This window comes from Physeter macrocephalus, chromosome 12 (assembly GCF_002837175.3).
Source record: "Physeter macrocephalus isolate SW-GA chromosome 12, ASM283717v5, whole genome shotgun sequence".
Classification (NCBI taxonomy): Eukaryota; Metazoa; Chordata; class Mammalia; order Artiodactyla; family Physeteridae; genus Physeter; species Physeter macrocephalus.
Window position 1 is genome coordinate 26186690 of NC_041225.1, and position 20442 is coordinate 26207131.

At 48.7% G+C, this 20442-nt stretch overlaps 1 protein-coding gene across 18 annotated transcripts in view; it reads left to right on the forward strand.

The window, feature by feature from the left end:
- SNTG2 (syntrophin gamma 2) overlaps positions 1-20442 on the forward strand; it is a 198653-nt gene that overhangs the window by 128721 nt on the left and 49490 nt on the right. For all 18 annotated transcript variants that reach the window (XR_003682319.2, XR_003682321.2, XR_003682322.2 and 15 more), the window contains one exon: positions 5289-5416. Coding sequence is in view for 14 of the 18 variants with exons in the window: in XM_028496836.2 (XP_028352637.1) it covers positions 5289-5416 (128 nt within the window). In the remaining 4 variants the exon portion in view is untranslated. The remainder of the gene's footprint in view (positions 1-5288; positions 5417-20442) is intronic.

The window sequence follows — 20442 nt, forward strand, 5'->3', positions numbered from 1 at the left end:
AAAAAAAAAAAAAAAAAAAAAAAAAAAAAAAAAAAGAATAGCACAAAGGATGGGGTCAGGTAAATTGAGTTATTCTGCTGTAAAGTTCTTATATTTGTAACATGAGGTGTAGGAACAGTGATGTGTCAGATGGGAAGTTTGCAGTGATACAATATAATAAATAAACTGACAAATTAAGAATATGATTCCTACAACTAATGAGAAGATACAAGAGAATAATGAAAAAAAATTGATCAACCCCTTAAAAAGAGTATGTTCAACAGAGCAGAAAAATCAAGAGGAACAAATAACAAATAGGAATTAAATAATAATTAAACCTAGTGACATAAGAATTACAATAAATGTAAATGGACTAAATGTTCCAATTAAAAGGTACAAGTTGTCAGACTGGATTTGATAAAAAGAAAGGCCCAACTCTATGCTTTCTACTGAAATTATAATTTAAACGTAAAGATGAAAATAGGTGGTGATTAAAAGAGTGGAGAACATATATTTTATAAACAGAAACCGAATAATTGTGGCTATATTAATATCTGACAAAGTCTTTAAGGCAATGAGTGTACAAGAAACAAAGAGGAATGTTGCATTATGATTAAAAGACCAATTCATCAGGAAAATGTAATAATCCTGGATGTAGATTGCACTTAGTAACAGAGCTTCCAAATATGAGAACCAAACCTGGCAGAAATGGCAGAAACAGACAAACTCACAGTCATAGTTGGAGATTTTAATACTCTTTGCTCAGAAGTTGATAAGACAAGTAGACAAAACATCAGTAAGGAGATAGAGGATGTAACCAACCTTATGAGTCAACTAACTGACTCACAGCATACTGTGTCTAAAGTCTGTGGAATCAACGTTCCTTTCAAGTGAACATGGAACATTCATCAAGATGGATCACATGCAAGGCTGTGAAAGACTGTTCAGGGCAACAAAGGCCTATAGAAAACTCAAGTATTCTGTAATTGGTGAATCCTATCAAAGAAATAATATGTCAATTTCACAGACACTTTCAGAAAATAGAAGATTTGATGCATCCCAGCTAACTCTATGAGGCCAGAATAATTTTACGAAATCTTTCAAAGGCATTACATGTAAAGAATATTACAGACCAATGACCCTCATAAATGTAGATGCAAAAATCTTCAAATATATGAACAAATCAAAGGAAGAATAATGTGTCATGAGCAAATGAGTTTTATCCGAGGAATGCAAGCTTGGCACCCAAATTTAACTGACAACACAGCACTTTTATTTATATTGTTCTTAAACTGGGAATGATTCAGGTCTCGTTCAACAGGTGAATGGATAAAGACATGCTGGCACATGCAGACAGTCGACTACTACTCAGTGATGAAAATGAATAATCTGCTGAAATACACAGTAACGAGGATCCTCTCACAGACCTCCTGCCGAGAGAAGGGAGCCTCACACACAAGTATGTCCTGTATGATTCTGGGCATAGAAGTCCTAGAAGACTCAAAGTAATCTATAGTGACAGAAGTCAGATCAGTGGCTGCCTTGTGCAGGAGGGGAGATGCCTATACACAGGCGCAGGGAACTTTTCTTGGTGGCTGGGGTGGAATTATTCTGTATTATAATTTAGGGCTTGGTGGCGTGAGGTGGATACATTTGTCAAAACTCATCAAACTGTGCACCTAAATCAGTACATGTCATTATATGTAATTGACGCCTCAATATAGTTCAGTTAAAAATAGAAGAATAAAGTGGAAAGTCCTCAGCCATTCAAAGTAGAAATAAGGTGGCAATACCTAAAAAGTTGGCTTCAAATCTCCTACTTAAACATCAAGTATTGAACATTGAACATTTTTCATGAAAAAGATGACTTAAAGATGTATCCCAGCACCCAAGAAACGAGACAGGTGAGGAGTGGAGGATGCACAGGTAGAGCATTTGAGAACAAGGAGGTCCACCCTCACTAGTTTGCCGCTCGTATTCGTGACTTCAGGGAAAGCATGATCGTGGCTGTAATGCAGCATCCTTGGCTGACACTCACTCCTTCAGAATCCTCTGTGGTGCGTAGCCCTCTGCAGGCAGAGAGTTCCACGGCAGCGTCCCGTCACGCTAGGGATCCCAAAAAACAGTCGAGATGCTGTCCCACGAGGTAGAACCTCCACTGAGCCATCTCAACTCAGAATCTCCAGCTCAAAGAAACTAAGGTGTCCTAGCGTAAACGGTTCTGTGAGTTGATGGGTCACATATAAATGTTTTAGAACCAGGACGGCCTTCTTTTCCTCACTCCTCTGACACCTTTGACTGCATCATACATCAAATGGAAGGAAACACGTCTTGTCCCTCCTCCTCTAAAATCGATGTCTTGGGTGGTGGGTAGCAGCAGATGGTGTCGTAAGACTTGAGTTCCCTGGTTTGTGCCACACGATCAGGAGAGCTGACGGGTACAACCCACGGCGTTTCGGTTCAGCTGGGGGGAACACGCCTCGTGATTTCTGCAAGCTCTAAAGCTGATGTGCCATTTCGGGCTGAAATTAGAATCATGATGTTCTCCTTCCTGCGGGTGATGAGCTCCCCTCAGACGGGGACTTGCACACAGAGGGGAAGCCTGCCCAGCCCTTGAGCGGCCCCAGCCTTGACCACAGATTCTGGAAGGTCTGTCCGGGCACAACTTTACTGGTGTCCCATCAGAAGCGGGAGCTCCAGGCTCCCGCAGTGCTGGGGCCACCAGTCTGTTTTCCCCCAGACCCCAGGGCTCGCAGCTACAGAGGGCAGGCAGCTTGTGTCCTGCAGCCCATGGCAGGAGTCCAGGGATGGAGCAAGCTTGGAGGGGACCCCAGCCAGGCTCCTCCTCCTTTCCCAGGCATCCCCTGAACCCACCATCAAGGAGGCCATGTGAGCATCACAGAAAACCCCACTGATCTACGGAGACCTGGTGTCCTCCTTCAGCCTCATGGTTCTCAGGATTATACAAAGTATTTTTCCAGAGGAAACGCTGGTCAAGTATGACATGAAACTCTGGGCTTGTCAGTGGCCCCTGAGGTAGAAGCTTTCCAAAGCAGAGGGAACAAAAAGCTTCCTTTAAAAAGTTATAGTCTGTTGCTAAAATGTGCCCATTAGGTTATGAAATGCAACCTGATTTTATAAAGGAAAAAAATGTTTTCCTTAGTGGGGAATCGCTTTTTATCCTACATTTTGAAAAGTAAATTTAAAATGATTTTATTTAATAAGCATATTCTTGTGCTCATTTAAATATTGCTCATTATATACGGAATCCATGATGACATTTTAAGTGGTGATTTTGCAGGATTATTCTCGTAACTCTGACTATCGATGCCTGTTGTCGCTTACAAGTTTGAATCAGTGAGAGCAGTAAACCGCATTCAAAGAAAATGCACAAAAACATTACTCCTGATGAACTCTGATACCTTAAATGGAGTGTTGTGAATGCAAATAACAGTGATAAAACTCAGTGAAAACTGATAACTGAAGACATGCCGCAATGTATAATAAATTATAGCGAATTCTTACACAGGCAGCGGCAGTACATGTAGGCAAACGGGTATCTCAGTAAAGCCAGTATGAAATCCATAGTAAAGTAATAAATCTGTAGGCCTTCCAATGCTGTGTCATGTGTACACCGAAAGCAAATATTCTACCGGACACTAGAACATAATGCAAAAAGATGACAATAAATGAACATTAATAAAATCTAGTTTAATCTTCTAATGTTACAGTACCTTTGCTTTTGAGCTATTGGCCGTGGAATTAATGCATTTAAATAAAGAATGTTATGAGGACAACCCAAACCCAGCCTCTGGTTGCTTGGAATCCAGGCATTGGCAGGCTGCCCCTTCCAAAGGCTCCAGAGGATGGTCCTTCCTGCCCCTCCCGCTCTTGGTAGCCCCACCCCTACCCCCGGCATCCTGGTCGTTCGGCCATGTGGCTTCCGTCTCCGCCTCTGTCTTTACAAGGCCCTGCTGCCTCCTGTCCGGGTTCCCCTGTATCTCTCTGGTAAGGATAGATGCCACAGCATTTAGGGTGCCCAAATAGTCCGGGTACATACCCTCAATTTAATCACACACGCGGGGACCCCTTGTCTAAATAAGGTACCAGGTCCCGGGATTAGGCCCCGATATGTTTTATCCGGGGCTGGCCGCTGTTCGGCCTGAGACGGTCAGACGCTAGACTCGTTGGGAGTTTGGCCTGGAAGGAATCCTCGCCGTAAGGGCGGTGTCGGGTCTTGCTGGAGTCTTAGAGTGGAGGTGGGTCCGCAGCATCCTAGCACCGCGCTCGCACGCAGCCTCGGCCGTCCTTTGAAGAGCCCGTTTCCAGCGCTCTCCGTCGCCGCCCTGCAGGCCCTGCATGCCCTGCAGGCCCTGCCGTCCTCGGCGAGACCCTCCCTGCATTGCGACGACCCCTGTCAGGACGGCACAGAAGTGGCCTCCCTGAGCTGGGGGCCTTTCCAGCGCCCCCAGGCAGGTCCAGCTTTGCCGGCCTAACCAGCGCGTCCGTTTGCCTGTGCCCCGGGCGTTCGCACCTTGCTCTGGCCGCCCGTCCCTGAGCTAGAAGGTGCCGGGAAACCCTGCCCTCGTGGCTGGAAGCCTCGGCTGCCGCCAGGATGCTTCCGTGTGAAGGGAGCGGCGTCCCGGGAGCCGCGGGCCGGGGCTGTCTTCTCCGCGGGGGGCGAGACGGGCCAGCGTCCGACCCTGTGACGAACTGGGCACGCGCGGTGTCCTGGCTGGCGACCTGGCGGTTTGCGTGGCTTCGTTCAGGCCTTCGAGCATCTTCCTCTTCCCTGCGGGCCCCGCCGAGGAGGGACCGGGCCACGCCTCCCCACGGGCTCCCTCTCTGCTTGCCTTGGACAGACAGTGGGGACTTCGCCACTGATGAACAGGCAGGGGCTTGCGACCTAGGCACCCGTTAGCATGTCGTCAGTATTATTATGCATTAAACTCGCTCTGATTTGACCTTCCAGGTGGAGATGGTCGTTCACAGCCTTCCTGGACTCAGAGCCCTCGTCGTGTCCCTCAGGTTCCTAACAGTTTTAGCCCCGTCCCCTTCCCTGGGACTTTTCTGTCTTTGGAGCAGTATGTTGTTTAAAAAATAGAGGAAGAAAATCGCTTACGTCGAAATAGAAGAGCACTTATTTCTTTCCAGAGTTTTGAGAAAACGATCACATGTGCTTTTGCAGCAGTTGAAATGTGTTTCATTTGGGTTTGGGGGACGTGATGTTTGGGTCTGTCGGGGCCTCGCCCTGTATTTGGTGCCTTCACCTGATTCTGTGACCGTTGATTCTCGTCTGTTTTGCACAGGCTCCGTCCTCGCCTTCTTCGCCGGTCGCTAATGAACCAAAATATGAGAAGCGCTGGCTGGACGCCGTGTCACTCCCTCTTTCCATGGCTCGGGTCTCACGGTGCAGAGCTGGAGCAGAAAAAGTAAGGTGTGTGACCGTTGTCTGGAGTGGGAAGTGCCGATAAACCCCGAAGTGCATGTCCTCGTCTCCAGGTGGATTTAGCATTTGCAAAAATCATCATAATCACGATAAAAGTCAAGCTTCCTAAGAAAGCACTCATCAGAGCAGGAGCTGGCTTGTCGTCAGGGGTGGTTCTGTCCAGTGGTGACTGTTTGTTCATCCTTCTGAGACATAGTCGTCAGAAGAAGAAATCGTATTTTCAGTTTTAACAGTTAACAGAATTAGATTGGAAATAAGACTGTACTCTTACCCACGTTGCATACAATTACAGAAAAGTCACTTAAACCCCATGGGCCTCATCTTCTTCATTAATAAAATGAGAAGGTTAGACCAGCACCAGTGTTCAATAAATGCTCACTAGTTTTCGAGCCTGGTTAATGAAGTAATTTCAGACTTTCGTCTGTAAAGGTTGTGTGTCCATCACTGTTTTGTGGAATAAGGGAGCATTTTTCCCTCTAAGTTAATACAGTGTGTCATCTGTGACCAACTGTGCTGTCAGGTCACTGTGGAAAGGCTGAGAAGTAAGTAGGTGGTGAGTTTCCTTTCATTCTTAAGAAGGTGGGGAGAGAACTGTGTGAACTAAGGAAGAGTGCTCGTTGTCTTGAAATTGAGTACTTTCTTGATGAGACGCGTGTGCCCATGGAGGCCGTGTTCGTGTGAACACAGAGCGACTGAAGAAGGCGCCCCTGGGTGGTCACACGCCCCTCCTTCGCCCTGGGAAGTGCTGTCAAATCCTAACAGCAAACCAAAGGTTTCCATGTCGTTTTATGGAAACAAACATATCTTATTGGCTTTGCTGACTCTTTCATGATTATTTTAATATGGGCAGGAAGGTGCAAAACGTAAAATGAATGACTAAAATTCTGCATTTCATCGAGTGTGTTTGTCTGACTCACATCAGTATTAAAGTGCACGTTTAGAGGGGAGGCTGTTCCCTCCCCTGCCCTGTAGCCCTCTGGCCCCACACTGAAGAGGAGGAAGAGGAGAGGAGGCCTGAGCACTTGGCCTCAAACAGCCTGAGTCGGTTCTGCAGCTCCTGTGCTGTCTCCCGAGGGACGCTCGCTCTGCGGCGTGCAAGGAGCAGGTTTAGAAATTGCCAACTCTGCGTCAAACGCTTTTTAAAATCTAAAAGCCAAAGCTCTAAACTATAGCCTGGGCAGGATTTTTAGGAGACCCTTTGAGTGGATAAAAAACAAGTGGGATGAGCTTGTCAGAGGCCAGTGTCCTGGGGTTCCTGTCATCGTCCAGTTGTAAGACCAAAATTTGTCACCTGCTGCTCTGCGTTTCCCTTTTTTGGAAAGTACAGTAATTCGTCCAACGATGGTTGAGGTTCCTTAGTTTTCCGAAAACGTTTCAAAAGATTCTCTAAAGAGTAGACACGTATTTAAACCTAACATTTGAGATACGTATTGCAATGATAAAGCTCAGTTGTAGTGAGTATATGACGGTTCCCGTGTCACGTCGCCTCCGGGGCGGCGGGGTTGTCCCCTGCCGGGGGCCTCTCGCACCTGTGCACTGTCAGGTGGACATTAGTGTCAGCGGTTCTTGGGCACAGTGGGAGCTAAGCTTTTACATAAATTATACATCACTATTAATGGAGGTCGGATCATTGACTGCCAGGACAGGAAAAGATGGTTCCATAAGAATCTGGGGGAGAGCATCTTGTTATGAAACGAAAACAGGCGTAAAAACAGCACGATGCCCGGTGAGGGTGACAGCCGACCCCTTACAAAGTAGGGCTGCTCCTCGAGGGCTCACGTAGGAAAATAGACCACGTCTGCAGACACTGGGAGGTAGCCGCGAGACATCACAGATTCCTCAGCAGAATCTCGTGCTTTGGGCTATCAGGTAGTTATTAGCGCGTTTCTCTGACGCTGTGAGGAGGAAGGCGTGCTTCCTGGGGCGACTGATGGTTGTGAAGAGGGCGAGAGTTTTCTGAGCAGGACCCTCTCCGTTCTCCGTTGCTACATAACCGGTTAGTGCAAATTTAGCTTCAAAAGCGCGAGCGTATCATCTCACAGCCTCCACGGGTCAGCTGGGGTGTGCGTGCCGGGGTCTCCAAGCCGATGCTGGGGTGCGACCGGGCTGCGCTCTCGCCTGAAGCCGGCGCCCTGCCCAAGGTTCTCGCTGGTTGTTGGCAGAATTCAGGCCCTCGGGTCTGTAAGGCTGGGTTCCCCATCTCCGTGCTGGCTGTCACCCGAGTTCCAGGCCACATGTCCCCTCACCTGTAAGGCAGCAACCGATGACCTCTTGTGCATGGAATCTGACTTCCTGTCTCTGACCTCCAGGCCCAGATGTGAAGGGCATGAGACCACATCCTCATCGGGCCACCTGGATGATCTTCCTAATTTAAAGCCAGCTGATTGCAGGTCTGGATTACTTTTGCAGAATCCCGCCTGGCAGCACCTAGCTTTGTGTCTGACAGAGTAACTGGGTGCAGCTACCTGTGCCCCGGAGGCTGTGGTCCGAGCTTAAGTGCAGATTCAGATAAGATGGCTCAGACCCATCTTAGGAATCTGTCCCTTCGAAGACGCCCTGAGCCTTGGTCCGCGGTTGGCTGTGCTTTCACGTCCCCACGACGCGTCCGGTTAGGGCCCCAGGCCTGGGCTGAGCAAGGTGCGCGCCTTGGTGTGTGTATTTTAGGAGGCTGAGGGGGAGGGACCATCCTTAAGAACAAGGGAAATGTGTGCTTGCCAGTCAGTCAGTCCAGCCACAGGGGAGCCTTTACGAGGCAGCCTCAGACCAGACGATCTAAAGCCTGGGGCTCTGGCCTTGGGCGAGAAGAGGGGAGGCGGATGGGGTGGAGGAGAGAACAGGGTCTGGAGGGAACCACCTCTGATCCCGCACTGCCTCTGGGCCTCCTGGGGCCGCGTGACCTGCCCGCAGGGAGCCCCTGCCTGTAGCCAAGTGGGCAGGAGATGATGTGAGTTCTCCACCGCTTCCTAAGAGGGTTTATGGAGAAAGCGCAAAATAACACTCGGTTTAAGGGAGCTTTTAAACCCCTTGAGAGGTGTGCGGACAGGTCTGGGGTTACAGTCACTGTTGACTGTTTGTGGGCTGAGGAATACGCCTGAACAGGAGGAAGGAAACTCAGGTGGGTGATCACTGCCGAGTCGGCAGGCTCACCCGCGCTGGTGAATTCTTGACACGAGGCGCTGCTTTTTGTGGTTCTGCCCAGATGAGCCCTTCCCAGGGCTCTTGTTTTATGTTGGCCCAAAAAAAGTGTCAGGAGTCACTTATCTCGTTCCTTTTTCCAAAGGGACGGAAGGAAACTAAAGCTTTAGTTCTACTTGTCCCACATCTTTCGTATTTGTGAAAGTAACAGTGAAATGACGTCTTTTCGCCGACAGTAATACCCCATTTTGCTTTGTAGGAGGTCCCCTTATTTCAGAGTAAAGAGCGTGGAAGGGACCAGATGGGCTTTACAGCAGCCATACTGGAGACATATTGCAGATAAGCACATTTTCAAAAGTGATGCTACAAGTCAGAATCATCCTGCTAAATACTCTGATCTGTTTTTCCAAGGATGGTTTCATGTTCAGATACTTGTGCCAAACCCCCCTCTCCTGTAGTTGGGAAATCCTCAAAGCGCAGCTCTCTCAATGCCGGGGGTCGAGCAGAGCAGGGGAGACGGGATCCCAGGGCTGTGGGCGTCTCCACAAGAGGAGGGGCTTCTGTAGGGTGGGGCTCGTGCTGGGGGGGCCATAGCAGGGTCAGGAGCTCAGCGTCTGCTCTGCACTGGGGGCTCCGAGAGTGGGCCCCCGGGGTCATCGTTGAGTTTGACTTTATCCAGGAGGATGCAGGTTGGGGTGTCTGGGAGCAGGGCCGGGCCTGTCCTGGGGGAGCACGGCCGTCAGGGTGGGATGAGGGAGGGTCTTGGTGGCCGGCCATCCTCTGTGTTTCCGTCTGCTCGGGCAGGATTTCGAGCCCTTTTCTGTCTTGTTCCTGGAGTTCAGGGAGAGCCCTCGCCTGCTGTGGGCGGGCTCGGAACTGTTTATGCTCAGCAGAAGAATCCTACAGCGGGTCTGGGCGCTGTCGGGTGTCAGGCTGGAACGGAGCGGGACCCTGCGGTCCTTCCCCAACCCCCGTGTCCTCCACCTGCCTTTTGTCTGTAGAAAAACTTCAGTCAAAGAATAAGTTTAATCAGAGAAGTGACAAAATGCAGAAGCAAAGGAAAACAAACAGGACAGAATAATAAGAGTCTAGTCAGTAAGCAGAGTCAAGGACCTTCAGTCCCTCCTCAAGGGCTATAGATCCTATTCTGAGACATGTCCTGGGAGCCGTCCTGTAGACACTGAAACCCCGCCAGTGTCTGGTGGAAGAAGTGAACTGCGCGATGACCAGGCTGTAGCCGTGACACAAGCTGCCACAATTCGGAGACTTGGCCTCAGGGGAATGGGAGCAGACCGGCCCTGGAACCGAAGATTAACTGTACTTAAGACAGTCAAGATGATGCCGGTCAGAGCACGGCAGCACCAATTTCAGGGTGACCGTCAGAGCGGACCGTGCTGTTTCTGCCGGGAGCCCCTCCCCCCGTCTAGAAAAGCTCTTGCCCCCTGACTGTCAGTGGGGAATGGGGGGAAGTCGGCCTTCGGACAGGAGTCCACCCTGCCCCCAGGTTGCCAGCATCCAAAATAAAGCAGGCTTTGCTCTCCACTTTCCTGGCCTCTTTATTGGATTTTGAGCAGCGAGCAGCCAGACCCCACTTTCAGTAACAAGGCTGCTGTCTTTCTCAACTCACTGCGTCTTTAATTTTTTTCTGAACTTTCCATCGTGGGGAGAGAAGGTTCGGGCGTGTGTGCTTATTGAGAGGGGATGATGCCCTTCTAGGAACGTTCCCCGAACGTCCGGCCTCCGGCCGCGCCCTGCACACGGGGTGTGGACGGCCTGGGGGCACGGGGTGGGCCAGCTTCTCGGGGCAGGAGCTGCCTGGTCGGCCGTGTCTGCAGAGTCGCGGGGAAGCCCGGCCTCGCGACAGGGTCGTGACGCGACAGTGGCGGGGTGCCAGCCGGCCTGGGCTGCGGAGGGCAGCCTGGGAGGAGAGCCTGCCGGGGCGGCCGTCCGCTGTGGGTGTGGACGGAGGACGCGGCCCCCGGACGCCGGCGGAGAGAAGTGAGCCTTTCACCTCACCGTGCGTTCTTGGTCCTCGATCACCGGCTTTAACCCTGGAGGCCAGCCTGCCTTCTCTGTGATCGTCTCCAAACCACGGGCCACGTGAGTCGCCCCCGTGGAGACGTGCTGCCCTGGGACGGTGGCTTCTCACCACGGCCGGAAGGCACGGCGGGTCTGGGCTGTCCCCGGCGGGAGCGGTGACCGTCTGGGTCGCTGGCCGGCCCTCTGGGGCCGGGGGCTGCCGGGGTGGGTGGGGCCGCTGCTGACACGTGGAAGCCTCAGGGCCCCTCCCTCCGCGGCTCGTGGGAAGCGCTGCCCACTTGACCCCCGAGGGCCGTTGTGTAACCTTCCCTGGTCTGTGCTGCTTAGGACCGGAGCCGGGTGACCCGCTCAGCCGGGCCCCCTCCTGGTGCAGCCGGCGCAGAGCAGCTCTGAGTCGCCGTCTCTGGGGCAGGTGGCCGGGCTCCCGCCCTCTTCGCTGGTCTCCCCCCTGTCCCCCGGCCCGCCGCCCCGCAGCGCGGTGTCGGGACTCATCCTGGGACACGCTCCTCGTCTCGGCTGGGTTCGCTGCCTCGGAAAACGGTGTTTCTCTCTCGCTCTTTCCCGGTGCATCAGATGGCAGTTTCTCAATGTAGCCCCTCTTATTTTACCTCCGAGGCTTATTCATCGAGACCCTGAGGGGATTAGAGCCCCAGCTACTGAGAGACGCCGCAGAGTCTCAGCTCTCGGATGTTCGGGTCTTTTCTTCTTATCCGAATAGGGTCGGTGTCCTCACAAGTCTTCCCCTTGGAACGTTAAATTGATTTTCCTTTCCTTTGTGTATAGAAATTTAAGAGGCTCTCAGAGTTTGAAATGACAGTAAACAGGAGGGCATTTTAAGGTGGGAGAATGGCGTCGCTATAGACGAGGGCCCTCCCGTGGGCGCCCTGCGTTCCTGAGAGCATCTCCAGGGTCGGCTGTCGCCTCTCTCAGACCCTCCATCTCCACCAGCTGCTGAGGGATCGCATGTCTCTGTCCTCATTTCACCAGCATCCCTATCATCACAACAAAGCAGAGGAGCTGAAGTGACAGAGTTTCCTGCTGCTGAGAGGAGAGGCCCTCAGTGATATCGTTCGACCGGATCAAAGTACCCCGGGCACAGAGAGCAGCCGGCTGCTGTCTCTAGGAACGTGTCCCATTGCTCCTTAGATACTGACCCCAGGCCTGGGGGTGTGCAGGGGAGCCCTGCTTTTTATGAATTCGACCAACTTTCTAATTACTTTTGAGGTCAGACTCTCGAAAACGGACCTGGTTCCGTTTGCATTTCCATTCCGGCCTCTGCCTGGCAGGTGGTCCTGGGCATGCCAGGTGACTCTTGACTCTTGACCCTAGACCCCATGCCTTGCCCCGTCTGTCAGTCTGCTTCCCTCCGCTTCTGACAGCCAGCAGCCCCCTTCTCCTCGTGGCCTCCGCTCTGTTCTTACCCCGAGACGACGGCTCCTTCCCCAGGCTCAGGACCGGCGCTCCCCAGGGCTCCCCGGTGCAGCAGTTACCAGTGGGATTGCCAAGGATGCAGGATGCTTTCAGCCTCCTCCTCATCTTATACCCAGTCATGTCTAAGCGGGTAAAATACCGTCCTGGCTGAGTGATGGCCTGGCACGGAGATCTGTTCCTTCACAGCCCTCAGCCCGGCCGCCAGACTGGCGTTGGGTGTTCGGGTTAGAGTTTGCGTTTCCAGTGTCTCCTTGAGATGCAGCGTCTCTGTCTCAGAAGAAAGATCTAAGTGATGAAAACTCGGGGTGCAAAAAATGGTCATGTTACTAGAGTCGTGGTACCGTGCCAGCAGACTTCATTGTATTAAATATCAAAACACACGTGTTTAAAACAAAGCATCAGGTATGGAAGGAATGAACTCTGCGTAGTCCTAAAGGCAGGGTCTGTGTGGTTTTACTGCACAGACGAGGCGCCGGCAGTTTTCACGAGGTGGCCTGACGTTACAGTTCAGACCGCGGCTGTGGAACCAGACTCTGAGCTCTGTTTGTTTGGGGTGTGCGTGCACGTGTGTGTTCGTGCGTGCCTGGGTGTGGGCGTGGGTGCGCCTGTGCCCTTCCAGGCCCTGTGACCTTGGGTAAATTGATAGATCTGCATAAGCCCTAGTTTCCTCATCTATGAAAGGGTAACAATAGTAAGACGTTCTGAACGGGGTTATCGTGAAGGTTAAAACCGGCATAGTTTACAAAGTATTTTGCACAGTGTCATCACAAAGCCAGGATCAATAAAGGCCAACTGGCTATTTTTATCATTTATTATAAATGTCATTGTTAGTAATATATGTGTTATCCTTTGTGGCCTCTCCAAAAGTTATTAATTTTTTGACTTTAAATATTTACAAAGAGTATAAAAAAGGCAGTGTATTTTGTTAAAAGGACATAAGAATTCATTGCACAGCATTGGCCTCTGTAAAAGGAGTAGTCAAAAAATGGAAATAAGACAGGTACAGAGTTTTGTTTTCTTCTGTTTCATACTTTCTTGAGTTTATCATTTACTCATTTTTGTGCTTCCATAAGATCAATAGCATAATATTAGCTAGAAAACATTGACAGGAGGCTCCCTGGGGGGTGGAATTTAAGCATCTCGTGGACTCGGGAATTATTACAAATTGTTACCAAGATCACTGCCGGATGTCCACAGGAAGGGGAAAGTGTGCGGGTCAGAGACGGCACTGTTCTGCTCTTGGGAAAGAAGAAGGTCTTGGCTGTCTTTGCGTTTACAGCTCAGGGGTCGGTCCAGGCTCACGTGCCCTGGCCCGCCCACAGGCACGGAGGCTTGTTCACAGCCGTGCAGTCAGCGTGGTCTCCTTCTGCAGTCTGGGGAATGGCGCTCAGACGCCCCGTCTCCCTCTAACTGGGAACTAGATAACTTCCCTACGTTTCCTGGTCCCAGTGCCCACGTACCGCCCGCCACCTGCAGTGTGTCCACACTGCACACCAGGACCAGGACGTGTCACTGGGGAGACCCAGCCAGTTCCGGGGTTCCAAGATGGGGTCCTGCACCGCTGCCTGGAGAAGCACTCACCCTTCCTGGTGTTGGCCACCTGAGCCCCGCCTACACGTCCCCTAAGAACTTGGAAGGATTGAATCTCCACCGTGGAACTTGTGCAGGAAACATTCCTTAACCACCATGTAGTGCCACGTGCTCCAAAGGGGAAGAAACCTCCTTTCTGTCATCTAAATGTTTATATTCTAGCAAACAGTTAAATTGGAAGAAAAATTTAGATGTCCAAAAGCTGTAAGGTGTCACAGTTCAAGGGTGACAAGGACCATCGGACTTGGAGGACGCAGGTTGTTAGAAGGGCCTTTGGGAAGAAGAGATGCAGCTCTGAAGGGCACGCAGCACCCGCGGGTGTGACGGGCAGGAGTCGCTGGCAGTGGGGGGCCCTTCCTCACACACACACGTGTACGTGTGTGCGGACACGGGTGTGCATGTGTGTGCGTATATCCATATGGATATACGCACACACATGTATACATATATCCATAGGGTACACAGCTAAAAACATTAGTTCTGGCTAATTTGGGAAATATAAATGTGCGGGGAAAATGTTAATACGTTAAAATCTTACCATGAGGTAAAGCTACATTATCACTTTGACGTATGTTTGTCTGGACTTTTCTATAGAGAGAGAACATTGTGGATGGGTGTCTGGACATTGGGATTTAATGAGACGTTTGTCCTGTCACTGTGCCTGGTGCTTACCCACTATTCCTTTATAATGAGACCAGGAGCTTATTTTTCTCTAAAACATATTTTGGGGACTGCTCTGATGTCGTTATGCATACATTGTTATTCACATCACCCATCATTTCATTAGAATAGGTAGTACGGTAAGATTATGGAATGAAAAGTTTAAAACGTTTTAAGGCCTTTAAGACATTTTGTCAGACATCTCATTTACCACCAGAAAGTTCATCCCCGTGTCCATTTCTCTTGAATAAGTTCTTAAGTTAGCTTCCTATGGAATAAATAAGAAAATAGGTTTAAAAATCAATGTGTTATGCAAATTAAACTGAAGGTTGAAAAGTGAGAAAGTGTATCGACCAGTAAATCCATTGCCTGACACCAGACTTGCCTATTTCACAAACATCCATTGATTCAGTTGCTTTCAGAGTCTAACAGGCTCTTCATTTAGATGAAAACAACAAGGATTCAGTAGTTAGAAGTATGGATTTGCATTTAGAAATAAAGGCTAATTAGCCCGGGGGAAACTGGAGGGCTGTGTGGATAAAACGTGCGTTTTTCAAGGAAGGAACTGTTACTCAGAGCACTCCCCAGTGCAGATTAGAGCATTTCAGGAAGTTCATGTATTTTCAGCCAGTAATGGAGATTTTCCTAGTAGATAAATCGTTAGACGCAGAAATAGGAACCGGTTGTAGCGTTTGCTTCTACGTGGCGCCTGCTCTAACGTTATGCTGGGTCGGTGGTCACTCCCATTAGAATGGCCCCCCCCCCGTCGACTTTGAAGGAGGTTTCCAGGGATTTGAAAGGTTTGCTTCGCGGAAGTGAAAGCCTTCGAGGGCTGATTAATGCCTCCTGGACACAGAAATCCTGAGGGAAAGACAAAGAAAATGTAGAGAGAGATGCACTGTTTGTTATGTCTGATTTCCTTATTCGTAGGATAAAGCTGCAGCTTCCATTATTCAAAACGGTCGTAAAAGAAAACGTCGAGACTTAGAGGTGCCAGTGATTTTAGCCACCTATGAATCTTTTAGAATGTGTTTTATTTTTATAGACAATAAAGATATTTCTCTGTTCTTGACTTACCGTATTTCGAATTTGTTCAAAGCAGTTTCAATCATTATGTAAAGGGGAATTTTCAAATGCATGATTAACTGTTCAACCATGAAGAATTTAAGAATATAAGGAAGATGATTTACACAGGTTCTGCAAACATCTTTAACAAGCACGGAGCCTGGGTTCTCTGTCCTGCTTGCTGCCTGTCCCTGTGCATGGAATACCTGTATAATATTCTTCTATTTATGTGCCCCGCGTGTGCCGGGTACAGCGCTGTCACTCCACCTACCTCACCGACCTGTCCCCACTGCCCAGCGAGCGGTCCTTCAGGCGCCTGCTTTCAGATGAGGAGGCCGCGCCCCCGGCCGGGTTGGGAGGACAGTGGTTCTGTATCAGCGTGCAGTGGGCATTGGAGACAGGAGCCTTTTCCATCGTGCTGCGTGTTCTCCAGCATTTATTGACGCGACAAGTATTCTAGCATGCCTGCCCCGTGCAGCACTGCCGTAGATGTGGCAGGCTGAGGGTGTGAAACGAGCAAACCCAGGAGTCCGCGCTCTCTGGAAGCTTCCCGTCCGGCAGGAAATGCAGGCAGGAAACAGGCATAAGCTCAGACCAGCACGGAGACCTAGATGAAGTGGTTTTCTCTCCGCTTTCTTTCAGTGGGACCCCTGGGAGGGGCTCCGCCGTCTGGCTCGGGCGCCGCCCACATGGGGCCCTCTGCCCTTGCACCTCTCAAGCCCCTGCGCCGTGCTGGGCGAGGGGCTGTGAGGCCTCGGACCTGGTCTCAGGATGGTGATCGGGGTGACAGAGGAGGACAAGTTGGCCTTTGGAGCAGCACGAAGGAGAAGTTATCTTTCTTTCCTGGACTTGCTGGACTTCTGTTGTGCCTGGAATCTTCCGGGAATAGTGACTTTTTGATAAACAAACTGATACAGGGAGAAGGGTGCCTGCATTTAAATTGGGTCTCTTTGGTACTGTTTACTATGGAGTCCTCAGAGATGCCGCTGCATGGTGGGGAAGCAGCAAGAAAATATTTCTCTGGCTCCCATGAAAAAATGCACATGCCACAGAGGCAGGCTTGAAATGTGACATGTGAATGGCAGCTGGGAGATTTTTTTTTCAAATTCTGAGGAATAGACACGTTTTTCTCTCATTTTGTCTAGTGAACGTTCATAACTCTCAACATGAGTAAAATAAACAGACACCGACCCTTCAGCTTCCAGAGCAGGAGGGCTTCACGTTCATCGGAGCAGAGATGCTGTGTGCAGTCGGTCCTCCCTGGATGCTGTCCAGGGGTAAAGGGTCAGGATTGGCCGGAACCTGGGGGCCTGGATGGCCGTGAGCCGTGACTCGTGGGTAAGAGGTTCTGGGGGTCATTTTGGAAGCTCGAGTGTTTTTGGTCCTTCAAAAACACACCACGTGTTAAAAAGATGATTTATAAACTTGGAGTTCTTTTGCTCCGATGTTGAAGCTCTGAGGGGCAATTAAGAACGCTCAGTACTCGGAGCCCGATTTGGGCCACGCTGGAACCCCAAGGCACAGCTGAGGTGGGTGTGGGAAGCTTGTCTGTCGCCATAGGATGCGGACGTGGGATGCAGACAGGAGCCCGGCGTTAGGGCTGTAAGATCACTGAGATGTGCTCTGAGGTCACCGGCAGCCTCCAGCAGCTGGCCTGGTAAAGGTACTGATGCAGAGCATCTCAGGAGGGACTGCGAGAGTCTGGGCAGGTCTGGGGGGGCTGGGGCCGGCAGGGGCGGGAGGGGACAGGATGCTGGGGGGATGCCCCCCGGGGAGCCAGCCCTGGTGCTGTCACCTGAGGAGAAGTGGGGAGGGGGGGGCGAAGGGGCAGGAAGAGAAGATGCAGACCCCTCCTCCTCCAAAGGCAGTGCGGACTCAACATTGAACTTTCGGTTCCTCAATCTTCTAATAAGTTAAGATACACGTACTTTGAACCGTACTGGAATAGATTTCTTTTGCTTAGCCGGAAACTGTGAATTGACTCATTTCCTACAGTATGAAACTGTCTTACCAGTTTTCTCTTTGGAAATCAAAAATCCTCTCAGGGCTCGAGGGAATCCTGGCAGCAGGTAGGCTTTCCAAAAGCACGGCAGGGTCAGTTCTTCCCTGGCCCTTGGTGATGGCGTCTGGGGCTTGGCTTGGTTTCTACCCGGGAAACTCATGCACCAAATACTCTGCCTGCTCTGGGTGTAGGTTTTACTGCTGATTTTTAAAAGCTGACATGTGACCTCACAGAGCACGCTGAGTCCTGAGCAGCGAGTACTCTGGGATTTCTAGTTCTGACTGTGACCTTGACCGTAGGATTAAAATCCTGAGAATCCTGAGCAAATGCCATGACCGTAGAACCGTGAGGCAGGATCCGCCTGTGGGCGGGGGAGAGGCGTCGTAGGGGAGCCTGAGCACCGCACGTGTGAAAAGCTGAGCAAATGAAACCTCAGAGTCAATCAGGAGACATGAACGTTCACCCCTCGTTCGGGCATACGCGCACAGAGTTTGTATCATTGACCCTAATTAATATGACTTTTGTACAGTAAGCCAAAGTGCGAATTTGTTTTCATACTTTGTTGGTATGTTGGCGTCTATCATCAGCATTCATGCCAACGCTTTCACCGTTTCTGCTCATATAATGTTTAATTTGTATTGCTTTGCTTGACAGATAACCTCACTGGTAGCAATGTTTGCATAGGATCTGTGGGTTTGGTATAACCATATTTACGTTACCCCACTTGTTTCTCCCAATATTTCCATTTGTGGTATATTTGGCATTTCAAGACCCGTTGTGTAGGCAAGGATCTTTTAAAGGTTAGGCGCCTAGCTTGTCTCACGCAGCTGAAGCACGAACATGCTGGGATTCAAAACTCATCCCTTTTCCTCAGAGAGCCGACTGTCTACACCCGCTACATGGGCTTTTGTAGAAGCTCTTTATCAGACTGAGAACACTCCCCTTTAGTCTTAGTTTGTTGAGTGTTTTCTAGCATGAAAGCGTTTTGGATTTTGTCAAGTGCTTTTTCTGCATCTGTTGAGATGATTGTGTGATTTTTTTTTTTTTTTATTCTGTTGCTATGATGTATAACATTTCCAGATGTCAAACTGACCTTGAAATCCTGGGGTAGATCCCATTGATGGTGGTATATAATTCTTTTTTTTTTTTGTTAAAGAAGACGTTGGGGGTAGGAGTTTATTAATTTATTTATATTTATTTTTGCTGTGTTGGGTCTTCGTTTCTGTGCGAGGGCTTTCTCTGGTTGTGGCAGGCGGGGGCCACTCTTCATCGTGGTGCGCGTGCCTCACTGTCGCGGCCTCTTTGTTGCGGCGCACAGGCTCCAGACGCGCAGGCTCAGTAGTTGTGGCTCACGGGCCTAGTTGCTCCGCGGCATGTGGGATCTTCCCAGACCAGGGCTCGAACCCGTGTCCCCTGCATTAGCAGGCAGATTCTCAACCACTGCGCCACCAGGGAAGCCCAATGGTGGTATATAATTCTTAACAGATGTTCCTGGATTGAGTTCACTAGTATTTCATGGAGGATATTTGCATCCATATTCAAAACAGATATTGGTCTGTAGTTTTCTTGTGATGACTTGTGGTTTTGGTATTAAGGTTGTATTGGCCTCATAAACTAATTTGGGAAATGTTCTATTCTATTTTGGGGAGAGTTTGTGAATAATCGTTATTAATTCTTCTCTGAATATTTAGTAGAACTCAGTGGTAAAGCCATCTGGGCCTCAGCTTTTCTATGTGGTTAGTATTTTGGTTAAAAATTCAATTTCTAAACTTGTAATATTGTCTATTCAGATTTCTTCCTGAATCAACTTTGGTAGTTTGTATTTTCTAGGATTTCATCTAATTTATCTCATTTATTTGTATACAATTGTTCAAGGATTCCTTTATAATCCTTTTTGTTTCTGCAATATTGATGGTAATATCTCCACTTTCACCTCTTATTCTAGTATTTTGAGTCTTCTTTCTTTTTTCTTGGTCAGTATAGCTAAAAGTTTGTCCATTTTGCTGTTCTTTTTAAAGAACCAGATTTTGGTTACAGTGATTTTCTCTGTTGTTTTTCTCTTCTTTGCTTCATTAATTCCAGCTCTAATCTTCCTTATTTTCTTCCTTCTGCTTTCTTTATGTTTTGATCTTTATTTGTATGTATATACTACATATATATGTATATACACATACATATTTAAAATCATTAAAGAAATCTAAATGCTTAATTAGAAGATATTCACATACTATAAAAGAAAGCAGGGAAAGAGGAACAGAGGAAAAAAAAGATTTGAGACACATAGAAAATGAAAAGTAAAATGGCAGACATAAATCTAACTATACCAATAATAAAATTGTATTTGAATGATTGAATAATCCAGTTAAAAGGTGAAGATTTTCAGACTGAGTAGAAAAAACAAGATCCAACTGTATTCTGTCTTCAAGAGACACACTTTAGATTCAGAGATACGAATAGATTGAAAATAAAAGATGGGAAAAAATATACAAACAGCAAACACAAGGATGGAGTAGCTCTACTAATATCATAGAAAATAGAATTTAAAACTGAAAATGGTATTAGAAATAAAGAGGGACATTTTAAAAAGATGAATGTTTAATCTATCAGGAAGATATAACAATTATAAATATATATGCACCTAAAAACAGAACACCAAAATACATGAAACTAAAACTAACAGTATTGAAAGGCGAAATAAACAATTCAACAATAATAGTCAGAGGCGTCAATACACCAGTTTTAACAGTGTATGGAAAAACCAGGCAGAACATCAGGAAGAAAATAGAAGACTTAAATAACACTATAAACCAAATAGGTATGGCAACATTTGGAGAACCTCCATGCAGTAACAGGAGACTTTTTCTTCATTTTCTGGTTTGAGTGTCAGAGGTTCTGACAGTTTCTCTTCACTCCTTCTTCTGTCTCTTACTTGGATTGCATAGACTCTATTGATCTGTCTTCAAGTTTGCTAATTCTTTGTCAGTTGAAACCTACCGTCAAGCCTCTCTAGTAAAATTTTTTTCCGTTATTATACTTTTTCACCCTAATACACTGATTTGCTTCCTTTTGGAGCTACCGTCTCTTTACTGAC